Raw genomic sequence first — 17537 nt, forward strand, 5'->3', positions numbered from 1 at the left:
GGGGCCGCCTTTCCTGCATGAGTGTAGCAGGAGACCTTGCAGGTACCCCAGGGGCAGCCCAGCATGGTGCTTGCAACCCAGCTTTTCATGCACTTATAGGTCCCTGCTTCTCACGTCCTCCAACACCAGGCTTGCCTGCTTCTGGTCTCCTCTGTGGGGCCCTGTGCCAAGGGGTGCTGGCACAAGTTAAGCTGGCTCTCTGGAAAACAACTTCTGTGCTGGGAATATTCCCGGTGGCACACTACCAAATCTAACGGCCCATGGCTTGCAAGGTTCCTGCAACTGTAAGCCAGCGGTTCTCATAGACAGGCGGGCTCTGGGGTATATGGGCCGTGCCTACCGCGAGAACCCACGTGGGAAGAAGCACACGTTTCAAGGCAGACTGGGGATGGTATGGATTTAATATTTTTTTTAGTATGACAATATATTCTTATTAAAAAGGTGCAGGTAAGAAGGACATGGCGGATTTTGTACACAAGCCTCACTGGTCGCCAGTGAGAGCAGGAGGCCTCCCTGGTGGAGGTGGCACAGCTGGTGAAGTGGAACGGGCGTGGGGAGAGCCTGGACCAGCCCCTGCCCCTCTGCCTGCAGAAAGTCCTCCTCCCACTGCCGTTCCCTCCCAGGGGAGGAGCAAGAGCTGCTGCTGCTGCTGAGGCCACAGCTTGTTTGAGGTTGACTATGAATTTTCCACTGCACACAAAATTAGACAGCTGGGGAATAGAAGACCCAGGGTTAACATTTCACCTAAAAATGACCAGCTCGGCCGCCTCGCGGGCACCAGCCCCCTTCTTGCTGAGCTGACCACGACCTGTGGTCTAAGGCACTAATGGCGACCTGGCCACGACAGTTTCTAGTACCAGAGCCGCTGGCCAGCTCCAAAAATTAATAAATAGAGAAGAAGAAATCTTGCGGGGTGAGGAGGCTGGGCTCCGGGACTATGTGCGTCCCTCTGTAAACAGCGAAACCAAACTCTGCTCTTCTGAGGATCGAATGCTTCCGTAGCCCTTGTCTTCCTTCGTGCCTATCCAGTGCCAACATCCAGACCTGCTCGTCGGGCAGAAGCGGAGCCTTCCCTGCCGGCTGCGGGCGAGGCCGACCTCAGCCGGGTCAGCTGGAGCAGGGACGCCCCGTCGTCCCAGGGCCTGCTTCCTGCAGTGTGGGCTCGTGGCTGTGCAGATGGAGACCCTGAAGTGCTCCACAGCCCCTCCTAGGAGTCTTCACCCTTCACCTCGCCCTCTTCTGGGTTCCAGGGCGGCCCCGTCACACTTGCACCAGCCGGGCTCGCACTTGCTAGGACGCCTCCCACCAGAACACACGTGCCGCTCCCTCGAACCAACACACGTTCTGGGCTCACAGCTCTGGGCTTGTTCCTCTGCAGCTACTGCTGAAGAGCGGGCCCCGCCCAGCAGGCTGTCCTTGGGCAGTGCTGGGGGATTAGATCAGAAGGTGCGAGACAAGGAAAGAGCAGGAGGGGGGAGGGGCTGGTCTCCCGAAGATGCTCGGTGAACCCAGAACAAGAGCCTGGTGAACTGACCTCACACGCTTCCCTCTTGGAAGGAGGCAAAGTGCTGGAGATACAAGACAGCTGTCCCACCTGCCCCAGTGGAAGTAGGTGTGGAAGGGACACTCGGAATGGGCCCCTTGGGGCTCCTTCAGGCACTGCAGCTACGGCTGCTTCTGCCTACTCCTCTTCCCCTGCCCCTGAGCTGAACGCCTCGGGGCAAGGCCACCCTTACACCGGGCGTGCACAGGCAGGCTGGAAAGACTGGGAGGCCATCGTGGCTTCTGCCCAGCCACAGAGGTCAGAGGAAGAGAAGGGGTCTGAGTGATTAACACTAAGTAGACCAAGGAGCTCTTTGGTAGAGCTGGGGCTGTCAGGTGTTGCCCTTGGCAAAGGGCTGCAAGGAACTCCTGGACAACACAGGAGGCCACGGTCATCTCTCCTGATAATACTGATCAGGTGGTACTGGTGGGGTGGGGGCACATCTGTTGCAGGATCTCTGTGCCCAAGGCACAGGTGTGGTAAGGACTGGGGACCTTTCCTGGACCACTCCCGCCCTCCCCCAGCCCATCAAGGACCTGGCAGTGAGCCAGGGACACAAACGTGAGGTCTCTGGACTGTGGATTAGTAGACAGGATGCCAGGGGAGGGCGGGGTAGAAGGGAGGCAGAGAGACTTAAAAACACGTGAGGGAAGCCAGCGGGTTTGTGCTGTAGGAGACAGACATTGCTGCTCTGCCCGAAGGCTTTGGTCCCTGTAGCACAATCCCAGCACTCGTTTCCTGGAACACACCAGAGCTGATTAGAACGCACAGTGCCTCCTTCCTGTCCGTCCAAGAGGATTGGAACTGCAGCCACATGCTCCACGGCGCCTTCTCTCAGCAGCGTCTGGATTCCTTCAACCCACCCACACTCCCCACTGCACGGGAGCCTCTCTCGTTGAGCTCTGGAACGTTTCTGTGTCCACATGAGGCTGCCCGTGGGAGGGAATGGGGGGAGGGCCTGCCTGGGGCGTGCCAGGCAGCCTCCAAGAGGGACCCGGATCCAGAAAGAACGTGCAAGGGAGGCGGAAGGAGCTCCTTAAGGTGAGTGGAGGGAAATACCTGGTCCAGCCCCCTACAGCCCAGGGCCCAGCCCAGGGCTCTGAACCCACCAGCACCAAACTACCAAAGCCGCACCGCCTCCCGCACCCAGCACCTCCGGCTTGTCCCTGTCTCGGGGTCTCCAGGGCCCCCAGTCCGCAGGTCAATACTTCAGCCTGTTTATTGCCCGCTCGCGGGTGACGTCTGGGGCCTGGCTCCCGGATCGCTTGCGGCTACGCTTGAGCTTGCACAAGTCCTTGTCGAAAACCTCCCCGGAACGCAGTGCCGACACCAGGTCATCAAACTCGCCGCCCTCCTCCAACGCGCCGCCCGCCAGCACCTTGCGCTGCCGCTGCCATCGTTCGCGCTCCCTCTGTTCCTTCAGCTGCGGGGCAGGAGGGTGGCAGGCTGAGACCCTCATGGGAACATGGGCCGGGACAGGGCGAACCACCCATGGTCCTCTAACCACCCCGTGCCCTCCCAGCCATGGCCACAGTAAACCACTGGGATGCTCTTACTTGCCCCCTGCACCTGCTGTCTTTGCCAGGCTGGCAGTGGCTCCCACCACGTGCCTTGCTCCCTGCCTGCCCCACACACCCTCCCCTCGTCCTCCCTCTGGCCCAGCCCTCTCACCATGGCTTCCATGCGTGCCCGGCGTTCCTCCTCCTCCTTCCTCTTCCTCATGGCCTCCAGGTCCTGCCGAGCCTCCGAGAAGGCCTGCAGGAAGGTGTCGAAGATGCCAAAGAATTCGTCCGGCTGCATCTTGCTGTCCTGCTCCCCAAAGTGCATCAGGGCCTGGGCGAACTGTCAGGGGAGGGGAACAAGATTGGTGACCGTCACCCCAGAGCTTGATGGCCTCACCCTGAAGTGAGCTGGCCAAGTGTAGGACTGCTGGGGTGCGGGGTTGAACAGCTGACAGCCTGCTAGAGAGACACCGCTGGTCCCTAATGGTGTAGGCCTGGGATCAGGAGGTAGAGATGTTGGGAAGCCCTTCCTATGGGCAAGAAGTGTCTGAGCAGAATCCCAAAGGACCTCCGAGGTCAGCTGGTGACTGGGTTAGTTATTTAGCCGTGCTGTGCCTCCACTACCCCACCTGTACAATGGGGAGAGTAATAGAATTACTTCTAGTATTACAAGTGCCAGTCACTGTTGTGATTGTATTGGAAACCACCTTCTCTAAACCAACCCACTCATTATCCTCCAGGAAAGACCCACCACTCAAAGTGAGCCCCTTGGACCAGCCACCTGTGCACCTCCTGGGAACTTGTCAGGTTCCAGCCCAGGCCCCTGCTTGCCCTTCCCTCACGGGATCCATGTGCACATTGGCGTGAACATGAACACAGGTGGGTGGGGAGCCGGGTTTCTAACCGAATCCTATCACTCACAGCTAGGCAGCCGCTTCACCTGTTTCTCAGTGTACACCTCTATCAGAGGGCATTTTGTATGTTGGGCAAACCGAAGAGATGATGGGGCAAATCACTAAAACACTTAGCATGGTGCCCGCTCAAAGGCCCATGGCCTTTGCAGAGTGTGATTGTCAATGCCTGTAGGGGAAAGACACAGGTTTTCCTCAAAGCTCAGTGGCCCCGGGTGAAGAAGCTGGGCCGCAGTGCAGTGAGGGTTGGGGGGAAGTGGAGGGGGCAGCCGGGAGGGGCTTGGGGTGCCCTTACCTTGTTCCTGGCCTCATTGAGCTGCTCCTCCAGCTCGGAGAAGCTGAAGCTGGACACCGTGATGAAGTCGCTCATGACAGGGACAAACTTGTCACTGGGCTCCCGCACCTGGCGCTTCTGGTAGTCTAGCTCCTGCCAAGGACAGATGGATGGACAGACAGCTGAGCCTCCAGCCGGAGGCCAACTAGGCAATTTTCGGCAATACAGACTACTTGGCCCCCACGCAGGCCCACTGCATCTGAGTCAGCCTTTAAACAAGACCCCCAGTGATTCACCTGCTGGGCAAAGGCCCCTGGGGCTGCTGGCTCACAGCCCAGACCTGGAGGAGCCCTTCCAGGCCTGCACAGTGACACATCTGCAGATCCCTGCTTTTCTCCCTCTTAGTGGCAACAAGAGCTTCTTTCTCCTACTTCACCTAAACTTGCTAAGTCCTTTCTCCCCTGCCCTTTCTCTCTCCCCGCTCCCCCATGGTGAAGACGAAAAGGGTCTTTAGTTCCTAGCTGTGGACTGCAGTGGATCAAGGACATGCTGATACCAGGCCAGCCTCATCCAGGGCCAGAGACAGTATTAGCTAAGAAGTGGCCAGAGCAGGGAGGGTGGGGACGAGAGACCTGGCAGTGTGGCTTTAAATGTGTGCCCTGCCAAGATCCCCATGTTGAGATCCTCACCCCCAAATCCATGGTGTAAGGAAGCAATTAGGTCACGAGAACCAAGTTTTCATGAATGAAACAGGTGCCGTACAAGAGGGACACAAGGGAGCTTGCTCATCCCTTCGACTGCACGGGAACATGGTACAAATGCACTCACTGTCTGAGAAAGCAAATTGCTCCTGGACACGCCAGCATCCAGTGCTGAGAAGGGACCGTCCCCTGCTTACAAGCCCCCCAGTTTAGACTGTCATGTTGTGGCAGCCCAAGTGCACAAGGACCTTCTAGGGACAGCAGTGCCCACAGCCACACTGTGCACTGCTGTGGTGGAATGAGAAGGTCATGCCAAGATGGCCACTGACAACGGAGCCTGCTATTGGTTAGGTCATAGACCGCCCCTTGACTGGATTGGCTGCCTTGACTATAAGCTGCTGTACCAACTGAAATAAATGAGTCTGCGGGCTGCTTGCCTCTGGCCTGCTTTCACCAGCTCCCGGGGTCTGTGTGGTGACTCCACGCCTCTTATCCCCACCACGTTCCTCCTCTCAGAACGAATCCACAGCATCATACTGCCTGCCCTGAGCCAGCTTCCCAGGGATGGGAACCATGAGGATCAAACTTAACCACACCGATTAATGGTTCATCCCACCCTACAAGCCAAATGGACATAATGTTGGACAATGGCACAGAAACAGCCTGAGATGCCCAGATAATCTAGTCACTGTCCTGGCTTTCACCCCAGCCAGGAGCTTGGAATCACATAACTGCATCAGACAGGTTTCTGTGCCCTGGGGTCCACCATCAGCTCTGGCACCAGGGAGCAGCTGGCACAGACGGCACAAGCCACCACTCCTCCTCCGCCTGCATCCCCTCCACCCAGGCAGGTACAGGGGCCATACTCACCACCTCCACTGCTCTCAGCCCCCTCTTCAGGTTGCCCACCTCCTTCTCCAGCTCTGCCAGGCTGCAGGAGACACAGGGAGGGGAGGAGGGGCATCAGCTCTACACCTGGAGACCCAGGCTGGTTGAGGGAATGGCTCAGAGTCGGTGGACCTGGCCAGTGGCAGGTGACCCTAGCTTACGTGGCCTCCAGCTTATGTTCACAAGTCACATACCATGTCACGTTATGGTCAAGGGCAGACCGTACATACAATGGCAGTCCTGCCAGATTATTATGGACTCGAAAAACTTCCGTGGAGAGGCCATCCTGTCACTGTCCCATGATGCATCGCTTATGTGGAGTGTGGGGAGAAGATGCTGATACAGGCAACCTACTGTGCTGTGTCTTGTGTAAGAGCATTGCCTAAAGTACAGAGCACTGAAAACACACCGTTATGTTACTGGCTTGTGTACTTATTATACTACCTTTTTGTTATTTCTACTTAAAACCATACAGAAGTCGACTGTGACTCAGTGTGCTATGTCCCCGGCAGCAACCTCCTGCAAGAGTCCACTCCATGATGTTCCCACCACCCCACCTAACCCATGACCGTATCCACTTTTGTAAGCACCAGGAAATGCATACAAGGTCTTAACCTCCTACAGCACCTTGTGTGCAGCAGGCATTACGTACCTGTCAGAAGCATTACACACCACTATGTTTCTGGTTCTACCAGAGATGGCTTCTACCTGCCTTGGTGTTCAGGTCTGACTGCAGTAGATGCTGTTGGACTCCCACCCATGGTTTCTTGGACCACCCATTCGAGTGCATGACTCCGGTTCTTCAAACCGGCTGAGCACTTTTTCTCTGAGCCTGAGCCGCCTCTCTGTATGTGAGACTTTGCCCCCATGCCCCAGAGCCCCTCAGCTAATGAGTGACAGGAGATGCACAGCTCCTCGCCCCTGGTATGGAACAACCCGAGCCAGCTTCCTGACTCTTCTAGTGGGCCACTTTCCACGGCAGTAACAGAGTTAGTAACATCCCCAACTGCTCTACTAGTGCTTTTTGGAAGCATCTCTACAATAAGGACTCTAGAGCAGACGGTCTCTGGTGCTCCCAGAAGCAGACTCTGAGATCCGGGCCATTCCTAGCCCTCCCAGCACAGGGCCTGAAGCAGGAAATTCGGCTGAGTGTACATAGTAGTCACAGGCAGAGGGCGGGTGGGGGAGGGGGTGCCCTCACTTGACTTTGGCGGCTTCGGGGAGATGTTGCAGCTCCGAAGGCATGTTCAGGATGTCAGGGAAGTGCTTCTCCAGGATCATGATCAGGTAATGCAGCAGGGAGATGTTTCTGTGCAGGGAATGAGGGAGGTTGTTTTGAAAAGGAAGTGAAGGGTCTTGGGGTGCAGGGGAGTGGGTCCCCACCTGTCGATGCTGGACTTGGTGTCAGCGATCTTGTTGAGGCTGGCCACCCGGAACCCATAGGCGCCCCCGCGCTGGCCCTTGTTCATGAAGTTGCCAATGGCCAGGACGACCTCCAACATCTGCTTCAGACGCTTGCTGCGGGTCAGTTCCCGAGAGGCCAGCAGGATGGCTGCAAGGGGAGGGGACAGGTCAGGGCCCCACCCAGGCTCAGCCAGGGCAGCTGGGCCCCTGGCACCCCGGGAAGATGGCGACTACTCCCACCCTCAGAAATCCCGTGCACACTGCACCCCCACATCCACCCGACCCCATCTACCAGACAGCCACTCTCAGAACCCACTGGCTCTGCTGAGAACACAAATGTGGGAATCTCTCTCTCATACGTATTTTAAGATTAGTGGTATGTATACGTGGATGAAACATTTTCATGTTTCTTTTTTTTTTTTTTTTTTTTTTTTTTGACAGGCAGAGTGGACAGTGAGAGAGAGACAGAGAGAAAGCTCTTCCTTTGCCGTTGGTTCACCCTCCAATGGCCGCCGCTGCAGCCGGCGCACCGCGCTGATCCGATGGCAGGAGCCAGGATCCAGGTGCTTTTCCTGGTCTCCCATGGGGTGCAGGGCCCAAGCACCTGGGCCATCCTCCACTGCATTCCCTGGCCATAGCAGAGAGCTGGCCTGGAAGAGGGGCAACCGGGACAGAATCCGGCGCCCCGACCGGGACTAGAACCCGGTGTGCCGGCGCCGCAAGGTGGAGGATTAGCCTATTGAGCCACGGCGCCGGCTCCATTTTCATGTTTCTAAAACCAGTATGTGGGGTGGACATTGGCCCAACAGATAAGATGCTGCCTGGGACATGTGCATTGATATGAGCACCTGGACTTGAATCCCAGATTCCTGATGTGCACCCTGGCAGGCAGCAGCTGACAACTCAAGTACTTGGGTCCCTGCCACCCACGTGGGAGATCTGGGTGAGTTCTGGGCTGCTGGCTTCCAACTGGCCCAGCCCCAGCTGTTGCAGGCATTTGAGGAGTGACCCAGTGAATGGAAGGCCTCTGTCTGTTTTTTGAATAAAATATGAAAATAAATAAAAAGTAAACCTTGGGGCTGGCACGTGGCATACTGGGTTAAGCCTCCGCCTGCAGCACCGGCATCTCATATGGGCGACAGTTCAAGTCCCAGCTGCTCCAGTGCTGATCCAGCTCCCTACTAATGGCCTGGGAAATCAGTGGAAGATGGCCCAAGTCCTTGGGCACCTGCACCCACATGGGAGACCCAGAAGAAGCTCCTGGCTCCTGCCTGGTCCAGTCCTGGCCATTTGGGTAGTGAACCAGTGGGTGGAAGACCTTTCTGTCTCTGCCTCTCTCTCTCTCTCTCTGACTTTCAAATAAATAAATAGACCTTTTTAAAATAGTAAAACTAGCATTTACAATTTTAATTTCTACATTATACACACTATGGGATCACTTCTGCCTGTTTTGAAATGCTATGTTTTATTGATTTTCTGGAAAGAAAGAAAATCTATCCATTAAATTTTCACATGGGATCAATTAAAATACTGTGCTTCATAGTTGATGCTATCTTAGATTTGATGAAATAAATTACTTGTCATCTTACTGAATATTGTTTTTACATTTTTCCAATATTAGATTTTAACCATTTCTTTCCAATACCTTTCATGATGTATTTGCTAGAAATACAAGGGCTAATAGTAACCAAAAGTTCAGTATTTCCTTCTGATGTGTGTATCTGGCCCTTCCTCAGCCATTAGGTCTTTATGGTGACTGTGTAGAGGTGGAATATGAACTCTACACAACTCTACTGGTTGTGGAATATGCTTTTAGACTAAAGTGGTGATAAGATGATCAGATCATTCTATGATCTTTGGCTCACATCAAACCTAACGTTCCTTAACGTGCTGACCGTGAAGACCACTTGACTAAAAGTTTGCAGAACACGGGAGTGGCAGGCAAAAACAGGAGACTGAAGACAAAGGAACCGTGAACATGAGAAATTAAATACAGCTTGTCAGTGGCTACTGAGATGTTGAACACAAGTGTGCTCTATGATCTAAAAACAGCAATACTGCTACTGAGTATCTGGGCGTTCCCAGTTTTGTTTCTTCTTTATCAAATTGCATTTATTTATTTGAGAGGCAAAGAGAAGGTACTCCCATTCACATGCCCACTCCTCAAATGTCCACAGTGGCCCCCTGCCAGGATTTAAGCTGGGAGCTTAGAACTCAATCCACGTCTCATGTGGGTGACTTTTCTAGGGTTGATTTGCTATTTGAAAAATTTGCAAAGGAATTCACCTGAAAATGCTAAAATGTTGGCAAAACAGAAAATGACAAGCGTTCAAAGGAAATCGGTGTAAATGGGAAAACTTCCATGTGTAATCCTGACATTTTAGACCTATTCACAAGGATAATATAATCATGACTATATTCATATGAATATTACATTTGCAACCATAGTCATCTTGACTATATTCAGTGTATTCACAATAAGAATTGGTAAATTTGGTATATTCAGCAATGAATATATATATATATTCAAGAATATGCTCATGAATATATTCATAGAATTGGTAAATCTGTCAAATTTGCTGAACTGATTTTTGGTGACTTGACCCAGAGCCCCTGCTTGCTAGGGGATGGGAGGGTGGGTGTCACTGTAGCTCACTTGCCAGCTGGGATAGGCTAAACCTTAGGTCTTTCAGGACTGGAAGAAGGACTACCAACTCCAGCTCCAGAACAATCCTCCTGTCTCCGCCCCACGTAAGCATACTTATCTGATTCTATAATACGCAACCTCAGGTTCCTCTTCCCTACCCAGCTCCTGAAGCGAACAGCATCCTAGACTGTTCAACCACAGCAGGGCAATCGTCACAGACCAGGGCTATGGGGGCAGCCATCCCTAGCAGGTTTGCTGCTCCACACACGTGTTGCGGTCTTAGCTTGACCTTAAAGGGAGCCTCGTTCCTGAGTGTGCAGTGAGTCTTAGGGCGAGCCTAGCAGTGCGCTTCTGCATGCAGGAAGCTGTCCAGAATGAAACCTCCCCGGTGGCTAAGCTACTCTGGCCCCATAGCTGCAAACAGCAGTTGCCCACAGTTGCTCCACTGACTCAAGACACACACACACACAGTTGAGCACATGCCTTATCTGTGCCTCAGGCCCCAAAGGCAGTCTGCAGCAGGATGCAAGAAAGTCCTGATGAAGATAAGGATTCACGCAGCACCAAGGGGAGGCGACAGGGCCAGACCCGACAGACGGAGACTCCTGCTGTCTCCTTCCTTCCCCCCGCCGCCCCCCGCACCGGCTATCTGCGATCACAGCCTGCAGGTTCCTCGCTGTAGGGTGTGCGTGTGCGTGCACGTACATGTGGTGTGAGGTGGGGGAGAGGCCGCATTACAGGAAATATCTGCCCTGAGCTCTGCAAACTCCAGGGTACACAGAGGATGCAGGATGGGCTTTGCTCGGACCGCGTGGCTCAGGGGATGCAGACTGGTCCTGCAGCGGGGAGCTGCGCTCTGCTTGGCGCCGGCGGTCACCCGTGGCACCTGCAACACAGGCGCTCTTTCTCCACTCTGATGACCCCGTCCTCTAGAGAGGAGGGAGGGGGGCATGGTTGTCCTCTCCACAGAGGAGCCTCATGGCCCCTTCCCACTTCTGCCTGCCCTGGTGCACGTCTGACCTGTGGGCTGACAGCTGCCTGGCCCTCCCCACCAGCAGCCCAAGTGAAGGCATGGGCTTTGAAGAACAGCTTTCTGACTTGCTTACCCACCGGTAGTGTGACATAGCAACTGGCACAGCCCTGTTTTAGAGATGAGAAAACAGGCACACAGAGGTTCACAGCAGCACTCACTCATGGGATTGCTCTGAGCAGTGGATGAGACCATGCACATCCTGGGTGGGCACATGGTTCTCATTGGAATATGAATCCCTCACTGTGTTGGAGGGGCTTTCTCTAGCTCCAAAAACCAGATGCCTCTGGGGCTCACCAAGTGCAATGTCCTACTTTCTGACCAGCTCATACTTTAAGTAATGTGCCTGGAGGCATCCTACGCAATTAGTACTCTGCAGGAGGTAAGACTTGGGGAGTGAAGAAGTTCCAGCCACTGTTCCAGGTGCTAGCTGTTATCAGCCTCCCAGGGCTCCTGTCCTGTGCAGGTATCAATGTGAGCTCCACCTGGGAGAGTCTGAATGCTGAATCCTAGGGAGCATTGACAAGAGGCAGGCACTTGTGCTACTACACACAAGGGCAGACGCTCATGACAGGTGTGCTTTATTTATTTATTTATTTATTTATTTGACAGGCAGAGTTAGACAGTGAGAGAGAGAGACAGACAGAGAGAAAGGTCTTCCTTCCGTTGGTTCACCCCCCAAATGGCCACCACAGCCGGCGCACTGTGCCAATCTGAAGCCAGGAGTCAGGAGCTTCCTCCTGGTCTCCCATGCGAGTACAGGGCCTAAGTACTAGGGCTATCCTCCACTGCCTTCCAGGCCACAGCAGAGAGCTGGACTGGAAGAGGAGCAACCGGGACTAGAACCTGGGGTGCTGGCGCTGCAGGCGGAGGATTAGCCAATTGAGCCGCGGTGCCAGACCGACAGGTGTGCTTTTAAATTGCATCCTTGATGTTGTTTTCCTTTGGGCTGGAGAATAAGGAAGGCGTCTCCCTCGGCATCTCAGTGGACTCCCTCCACCCTGGCTCTCCCAGATGCTGCTCCACTCCAGGCCTCCTCCTGCCCCTCAGTCCTACCTTCCACTTTGGGCTTGGCCTCAGCCAGCCGCTCCTGGAACTTCTTCTTGAAGAAGAGGGCCTGCAGGCGCTGCTGGTAGTGGTCAATCCTGCAGAGAGGGCGAGCTGCGTTGCAGGGCAGCCCACACCACCCCCACCCCAGCCCCAGCCCCGTCCTCCTCTGGAGCCCGCCACCTCCCTGCTCTCCATTCCCCTCGGCAGGACCCTGCTGGCCCCACCTGCTCATTTCGTAGAGGAAGCGGTCAGCACGGGCCATCCGCTCAATCTCATGTTTGTGCTCCTCCAGGAGGTCGATGTCACTCTTCTCTGGGATGAATTTGAGGAGCTGCAAAGAGGAGATGACAGGCAGGACCCTGGTGAGCGAGTGGGGGTTGGGGAGGTAAGCCCAGATACCACCTCTGCTCAAGATGGGGAGGGGGCTGAAAAGAGAAGTCCCCTCACGGGGACTGGCTGATATGTTTCTGTCTGCCCAAAGACAACGCCAGGCCACCCAGCTTCAGAATTCTGTTTTCACCCTTCAGAAATGAGATGTGACTTATACACAGTACACCCTTCTTAAACACCCGGCTCAGCGATCTCTGCTTTTTAAGCAAATTGTAGCGAGCTGTCACTTAGGTGAGAGAAAACGCACTTGCTTTCAATGAGCAAGTTCAATGCATTTTGTCAAAACTTCCTGCCCACGGAGCCATGTCTCAGGGTCGACATGCAGAACACTCCCACAGCCTTGCATCACATCCATTCCCAAAGTAACTTCTCAAGTGAACTCCTTCGCCTTGGGTTCACCGGTCTCCGGCCCGCATGGGGACGAGCCTGTGCCGCGTGCTCTAGGCTGTGCTGTGTGCTCTCGGCTGTGTCTCATTTCTTTCACTGTACACAATGTCTGAGAGTCATCCACAGTGTGAGTATTGGGCATCTGTGCCCCTGACTGCCGAGCAGTAGTCCACGGTGTGGCTATGCCACACTCTGTGCTCCCTTTCCCACTAGGGGCTTTCGAGCTGCTCAGATTTTGAGAGCTTTAAAAATAAAGTTGCTATAAATACTCCTGTGTGTGTCTTACAGTCAATGCTTGCACTTGAATGTGCCTAAGAGTGGGATGACAGGGCAAAGGCGTTCATGTATGTTTAGCCTTGGTATGCACCGCCAAATAGTTTTCCAAAAGGACTGTGCCGGATGAGAATTCCCACTGCTTCACATCCTTGCCGGCACCTGGCATTGTCAGTCTTTTTAATTTTCGCTTTTCTGGTGGGTGGGTGTGGGGACCACCATCCCCTGGCGTCTGGCTGCATCTATGATGATTTTAACAGTATTGAACACTTTTTTACATGCTCACTGGTGTTTACAAGTGGCCTTTTATGAAGTGCCTGTTCAAATCTTTTGCTCATTTTTAAGTTTTTTTTTTTCTTTTCCTTTTTTTTTTCATTTCCTTGGATTCATGGAGTTCTTTATTCTGGACGCAAGACCTTTCGTTAGATATGAGGGAACTTCAAAAAGTCCACAGAAAATGGAATTAAAAGATTTTCCATGAGCTTTTCACACGCGGCAGGTATCTCCTTCTCAAGTTTGTCTTTTCACCTAGTAATTGTGTCTTTTGTTAGATAGAAGTTCCTACTTTTAATAAACCCCAATTGATGGTGCTTTTTTATTGATATTTCCTACATTTCTCTTAAAGGGCATGATAAATTGAGGAGGAAGAGATTTACAGAAGAAAAAAATCATTATACACTCTGACTCTACCCTGAGGCCTGCAGAGCACTGTAGCCCCTATCTCCTCTAGCCTTCCCCCAGAAAGGCTGGCCCAGGGAGGTTTCCAGAAACTTTCCCTCACTCCCTCAGGCTGATTGCTCCTGGACCCAGGAGTTTCAGCTCTCTGCAGGCTGCTGGGGAGGGAATGGCTGCCCCTTAGGGTCAGCTCCCCTGCCCTTCGCCGCACGACCTCACCTGCTCCAGCATGTCCTTGGCCAGGTCCTCCTGCTCGTCCATCTTCAGGACAGCCTGCCGGATCTCCTCGTTGGAAAGCTTCAACCTAAGGCAAAACCCACCTGCTGAGCAGCAGCCAGCTTGGTCCTCAGGCTGGGGACAGCCCCACCCCCTCCCCCCAGGAGGTGCAGCCTCTGCCTTCTCCCCGACGGGACGGGAACCCTGCTGGCCTGCTCTGTCGTCTACCAGGCTAAGCCCCATGATTCTCTCCAGACTGTGGAATGAGCATTTGTGCCTCTAACTGCACCAAGTCTCCTGTCTATCACTTGAGGCTCCACAGAGCTGAAGGAAATGTTTGGGAGGGAAAGGGACTCCTTCTGTGTAGATGGAAGACACGGGGCAAAGGGTTTCTGGCCCTACTCCTCCCCATGCCTGCATCTCCAAGGCGGGATGGGGCTGTGGGGCCGGTTTCCTGCTTCTCTCATTCTCAGAGGCAGAATCACTCTCCGTCTCCCACAGCACCTCGCTCCCACCCAGCTGTCCAAGTCAGTCTTGCTGGCTGGGAGAAGGAGCAGCCACCCTCTTACCCCACCCCCACCCCTTCCCTGCCTCCCCCCAGCCCCAACATGCACATCTGCTGGGAATCCTTGAGATTAGGAACCACCCCCTCCCCCAGATTGGGAGAAAAATGAGGCCTGGAGCATTGGTAGGGGTGGAGGGGGTGCAGACGTCCCGGTGGCAGCTGGAGCCAACACTAAGAATAGTACGGGAGGTGAGGCCCTCTGACCCTGGCACGGGAGGGAGGTCCAGCACGGAAGCAGTGCTGTTAGGGCACACACTGCCCCGTTTGTCCTGCAGCAGCAGGAAATGCTTTGTGGCTGACGTCATGCCGCTCCCTGGCCTGAGCTGCTCCCTGAGCTGGGCAGCTCCACTGCCAGACGTGGACCAGGCCACTCCGAGGGCCTGGTGAGTGGGGCAGAGCCGTGCGCCGCTGCTCAACGCAGGCTCCTAGGACAAGGTTCTAGATCGGTGCCGTCCCCCTACTCCCACACTCAGCTGCTTCCACCCCGGCTTGGGCCTCTGACCCCTGGGGGCCCCCGTTTCCTCCCACCCAGAACCCATCCCGTACTTGGAGAGAAGGATGATGCAGTTCTGCGCCCTCCGGCCATCAATGACCGACAGCTCTTTGACCTTGCGGGAGGCCAGGTAGATGTCCTCGGTGGAGCCCAACTCTTTCTGCAACCAAGGAGCCAAGGGGAGGAGTTGAGTGTCTTCCCTAGTATGCTTCCTGCCCAACCCCCAGGGTCCACCCTCCTGCCGGGGAAAGCCGGCAAGACAGGAGGAGGCCCTTAACTGACTCGAAGGGGAGGGATCTGGAACTTTACCATGGGCCAGGATGGGTGGAGGGGCACAGCGAGCAGCCCCCTCTCTAAAGATTATCCTGTCCGGGCAAGGCAGGCAAAGGGGCTGATCCAGGGGACAGGGGGTGACCGATCCCCGAGGCTCTGGGCAATGTGACATAACTACCATGCCCCCTAGGGAATCAACCCCCACTCTCCTACCCACTCCCAGGACCCTCCCCAGGGAAGGATGAGAAGTTGGGTCCAAGCTCCCATGAGGCCATAGCTCCTGGCCCCTGGGGACTTCAGGCCCAACCCCAGCATGCCCAGAGTCAAGGGAATGCAGGGGTTCAGAGTTGGGGGAACAGTGAGGCAGAATCCCTGGTGGAGTTCCTTCTGGGGTTCCAAGAAGTCAGGGCTTCTCCTACCCACGCCTCCTTGTCTATGCCCCCTCCTGGCGGGGGAGGAGGCTGGAGACTCCCCGGTGTACTGTTCTCACTCTGGGAGCTCCCTCCAAGCATGGGCTCCACGTTGGCCACCACCCATGTCAGCGTCTTTGGGAATTGTGGTCCTAGCATTGTGCAGTGCCCAGTCTGTGCAGTCCTTGCCTTGGGCCTCAGAGACCTAGAAGAAGCCTTCTCGTCACTCCAGTGGACGATCCCTTCCCTTGCTCCAGGAGTCCGTTTGCATTACCACCCTCTCCCATGATCACCCTCTCTCTCTGGGGACTGCCCTCTTCCCATGCCTCCCTGTGTGGAATGGCAGCGAGGCTGGAGATGGAATGGAGAAGCCCTCTCTTTGGGGCCCAGTGCAGGGCAGCAGCCCAGCACAGCAGTGGGCAGTTAGAGTATTCAGAGGCCCGAGAGTGACTCACCTGCTGGGGAGGATTAGTTATCAGCTCCTAGGCAGGTAGCAGCCACAGCCAATAAAGAATTAAACATGCACAACATTAGTCAAGAGATTCAGGAACCCAGGAACAGCAGGACGGATGTGGGGATCTTCAACATCTACTCTGTCCCCTCATCCCAGTGAGACCCCCACAGGTGGAGACGGGGACCTGCGGTAGGACGGGGCAGGAGCTGCTTGAAGCAGGCATGCACTCACAGAGAAGCCAGATACAGCAGATCCGGCAGCTCCTCCCGGGGAAGCCCAGCACCAGCTCTCCCACCCCTGGCCTTGACTGCCTGCCTTCCCCTCTCCTCTGCTGAGACCTCAGGGCATTCCTGCACCCGAGGATGAGGACAAGTTCATCTTTGACCCAAGCAAACTTGAGCCGGAAGCTCAGGGAGTTGCATCTATTGAGGCAATGCAAAGCCAGCACCCTTGAGTTTGCTCCTTGCCCCTCTGTCTGTCCTTTGACTGTCTCAAGGGGCCCCAGGAGGCCCAGCCGGCCCCTGTGTCCTCCCCCACTGACCTTGATGGAGTTGAAGCCACCAACTCAGAACTTGCCTAGGGCATGAAGAGGGGAGAGACGGCAGCACCCAGAGCCCCAGACAGAGAAGGCCATGTGACTTCCGTCCCAGGAAATAGGAGGCATACTGGGACACAGCAGTCTGGGTGAGCCCAGCCCTGGAGCAGGGGTTTGGACTAAGCAGGCTCAAGGAAGGTGGAATGCAGCCCAGAGAGGCAGCCATCCCCCCTAAGTAGGCCAGAGAGAGAGCGAGCAAGTGATGACCTTACGGCCTCTGCCATCAGCGATTTCCAAACCGGACTCAGGAGAAGGACCTCAGCTGTGCTAGTGCAATGCAGATTCCCAGGCCCCAGCTCAGCTCCTGATAAAGGATGAAGTCCCAGAACCAGCCTTTTTACTTTTCCCCTGCAGAACTTGGCATAGCTGGAGACCCCTGCCTCAGGAGTGCCCTGTGTTCGGCCACCAGCCACCTCCCCTACTTCCTCTGTGGCTGGAGGCCCAGACCTGCTGGCCAGCCATCCACACACAGAGCCTGCAGAGTGGGCCCAGGGACCAGCCCTGGCCTCAAGCCAGTCAGGGGCCACAGAGTGGCAGGCAGGCCTTCCCTGCCGGGTTAGCATCCTCTGCTCAGCAGACTCTGAGGGTGTCGGGAGACGAAAACAGAGAAGTTTGAAAAGTGACAATGTCCTGTTCCTGCAGGCGGCCTTAAGTGACTGGGGAGAATGGCTCACTATTCACTTGACCTAGAAAACCCCACAACATCGTGCAAATCAAGAGGTTCCAATCTCTGTGTTCACTTTAAGAAAGCCTGAGAAACTTCCCAGGCCACCAAGGGTACGCAGAGCTGAAAACCACTGAGGATCTGAACGACATCACACGAAAGAAGCAAGGTGTGCCAGAAAGAAGCAACGTG

The 17537-nt window shown here is 55.0% G+C and overlaps 1 protein-coding gene across 14 annotated transcripts in view; it reads right to left on the bottom strand.

Annotated features, from left to right (window-relative positions):
- Window positions 1-383: 383 nt before the first annotated feature.
- The window catches only part of DAAM2 (dishevelled associated activator of morphogenesis 2), a 115163-nt gene continuing 98009 nt past the window's right edge, over window positions 384-17537 (bottom strand). For 10 of the 14 annotated variants that reach the window (XM_017345100.4, XM_070074108.2, XM_017345097.4 and 7 more), the window contains 11 exons: window positions 16088-16114; window positions 15003-15109; window positions 13895-13979; window positions 12175-12281; window positions 11957-12045; window positions 7203-7371; window positions 7021-7128; window positions 5802-5862; window positions 4252-4383; window positions 3215-3385; window positions 384-2966 (listed from right to left, as the gene is read on the bottom strand). In XM_017345100.4, coding sequence (XP_017200589.3) covers window positions 2745-2966; window positions 3215-3385; window positions 4252-4383; window positions 5802-5862; window positions 7021-7128; window positions 7203-7371; window positions 11957-12045; window positions 12175-12281; window positions 13895-13979; window positions 15003-15109; window positions 16088-16114 — 1278 coding nt within the window. In that variant the 3' untranslated portion in view covers window positions 384-2744. The remainder of the gene's footprint in view (window positions 2967-3214; window positions 3386-4251; window positions 4384-5801; window positions 5863-7020; window positions 7129-7202; window positions 7372-11956; window positions 12046-12174; window positions 12282-13894; window positions 13980-15002; window positions 15110-16087; window positions 16115-17537) is intronic. The other 4 variants (XM_089333254.1, XM_089333251.1, XM_089333250.1 and 1 more) reach the window with 1 other exon arrangement.

This window comes from Oryctolagus cuniculus, chromosome 5, assembly GCF_051225735.1.
Source record: "Oryctolagus cuniculus isolate XC-2025 breed Fujian yellow rabbit chromosome 5, ASM5122573v1, whole genome shotgun sequence".
Lineage (NCBI taxonomy): Eukaryota > Metazoa > Chordata > Mammalia > Lagomorpha > Leporidae > Oryctolagus > Oryctolagus cuniculus.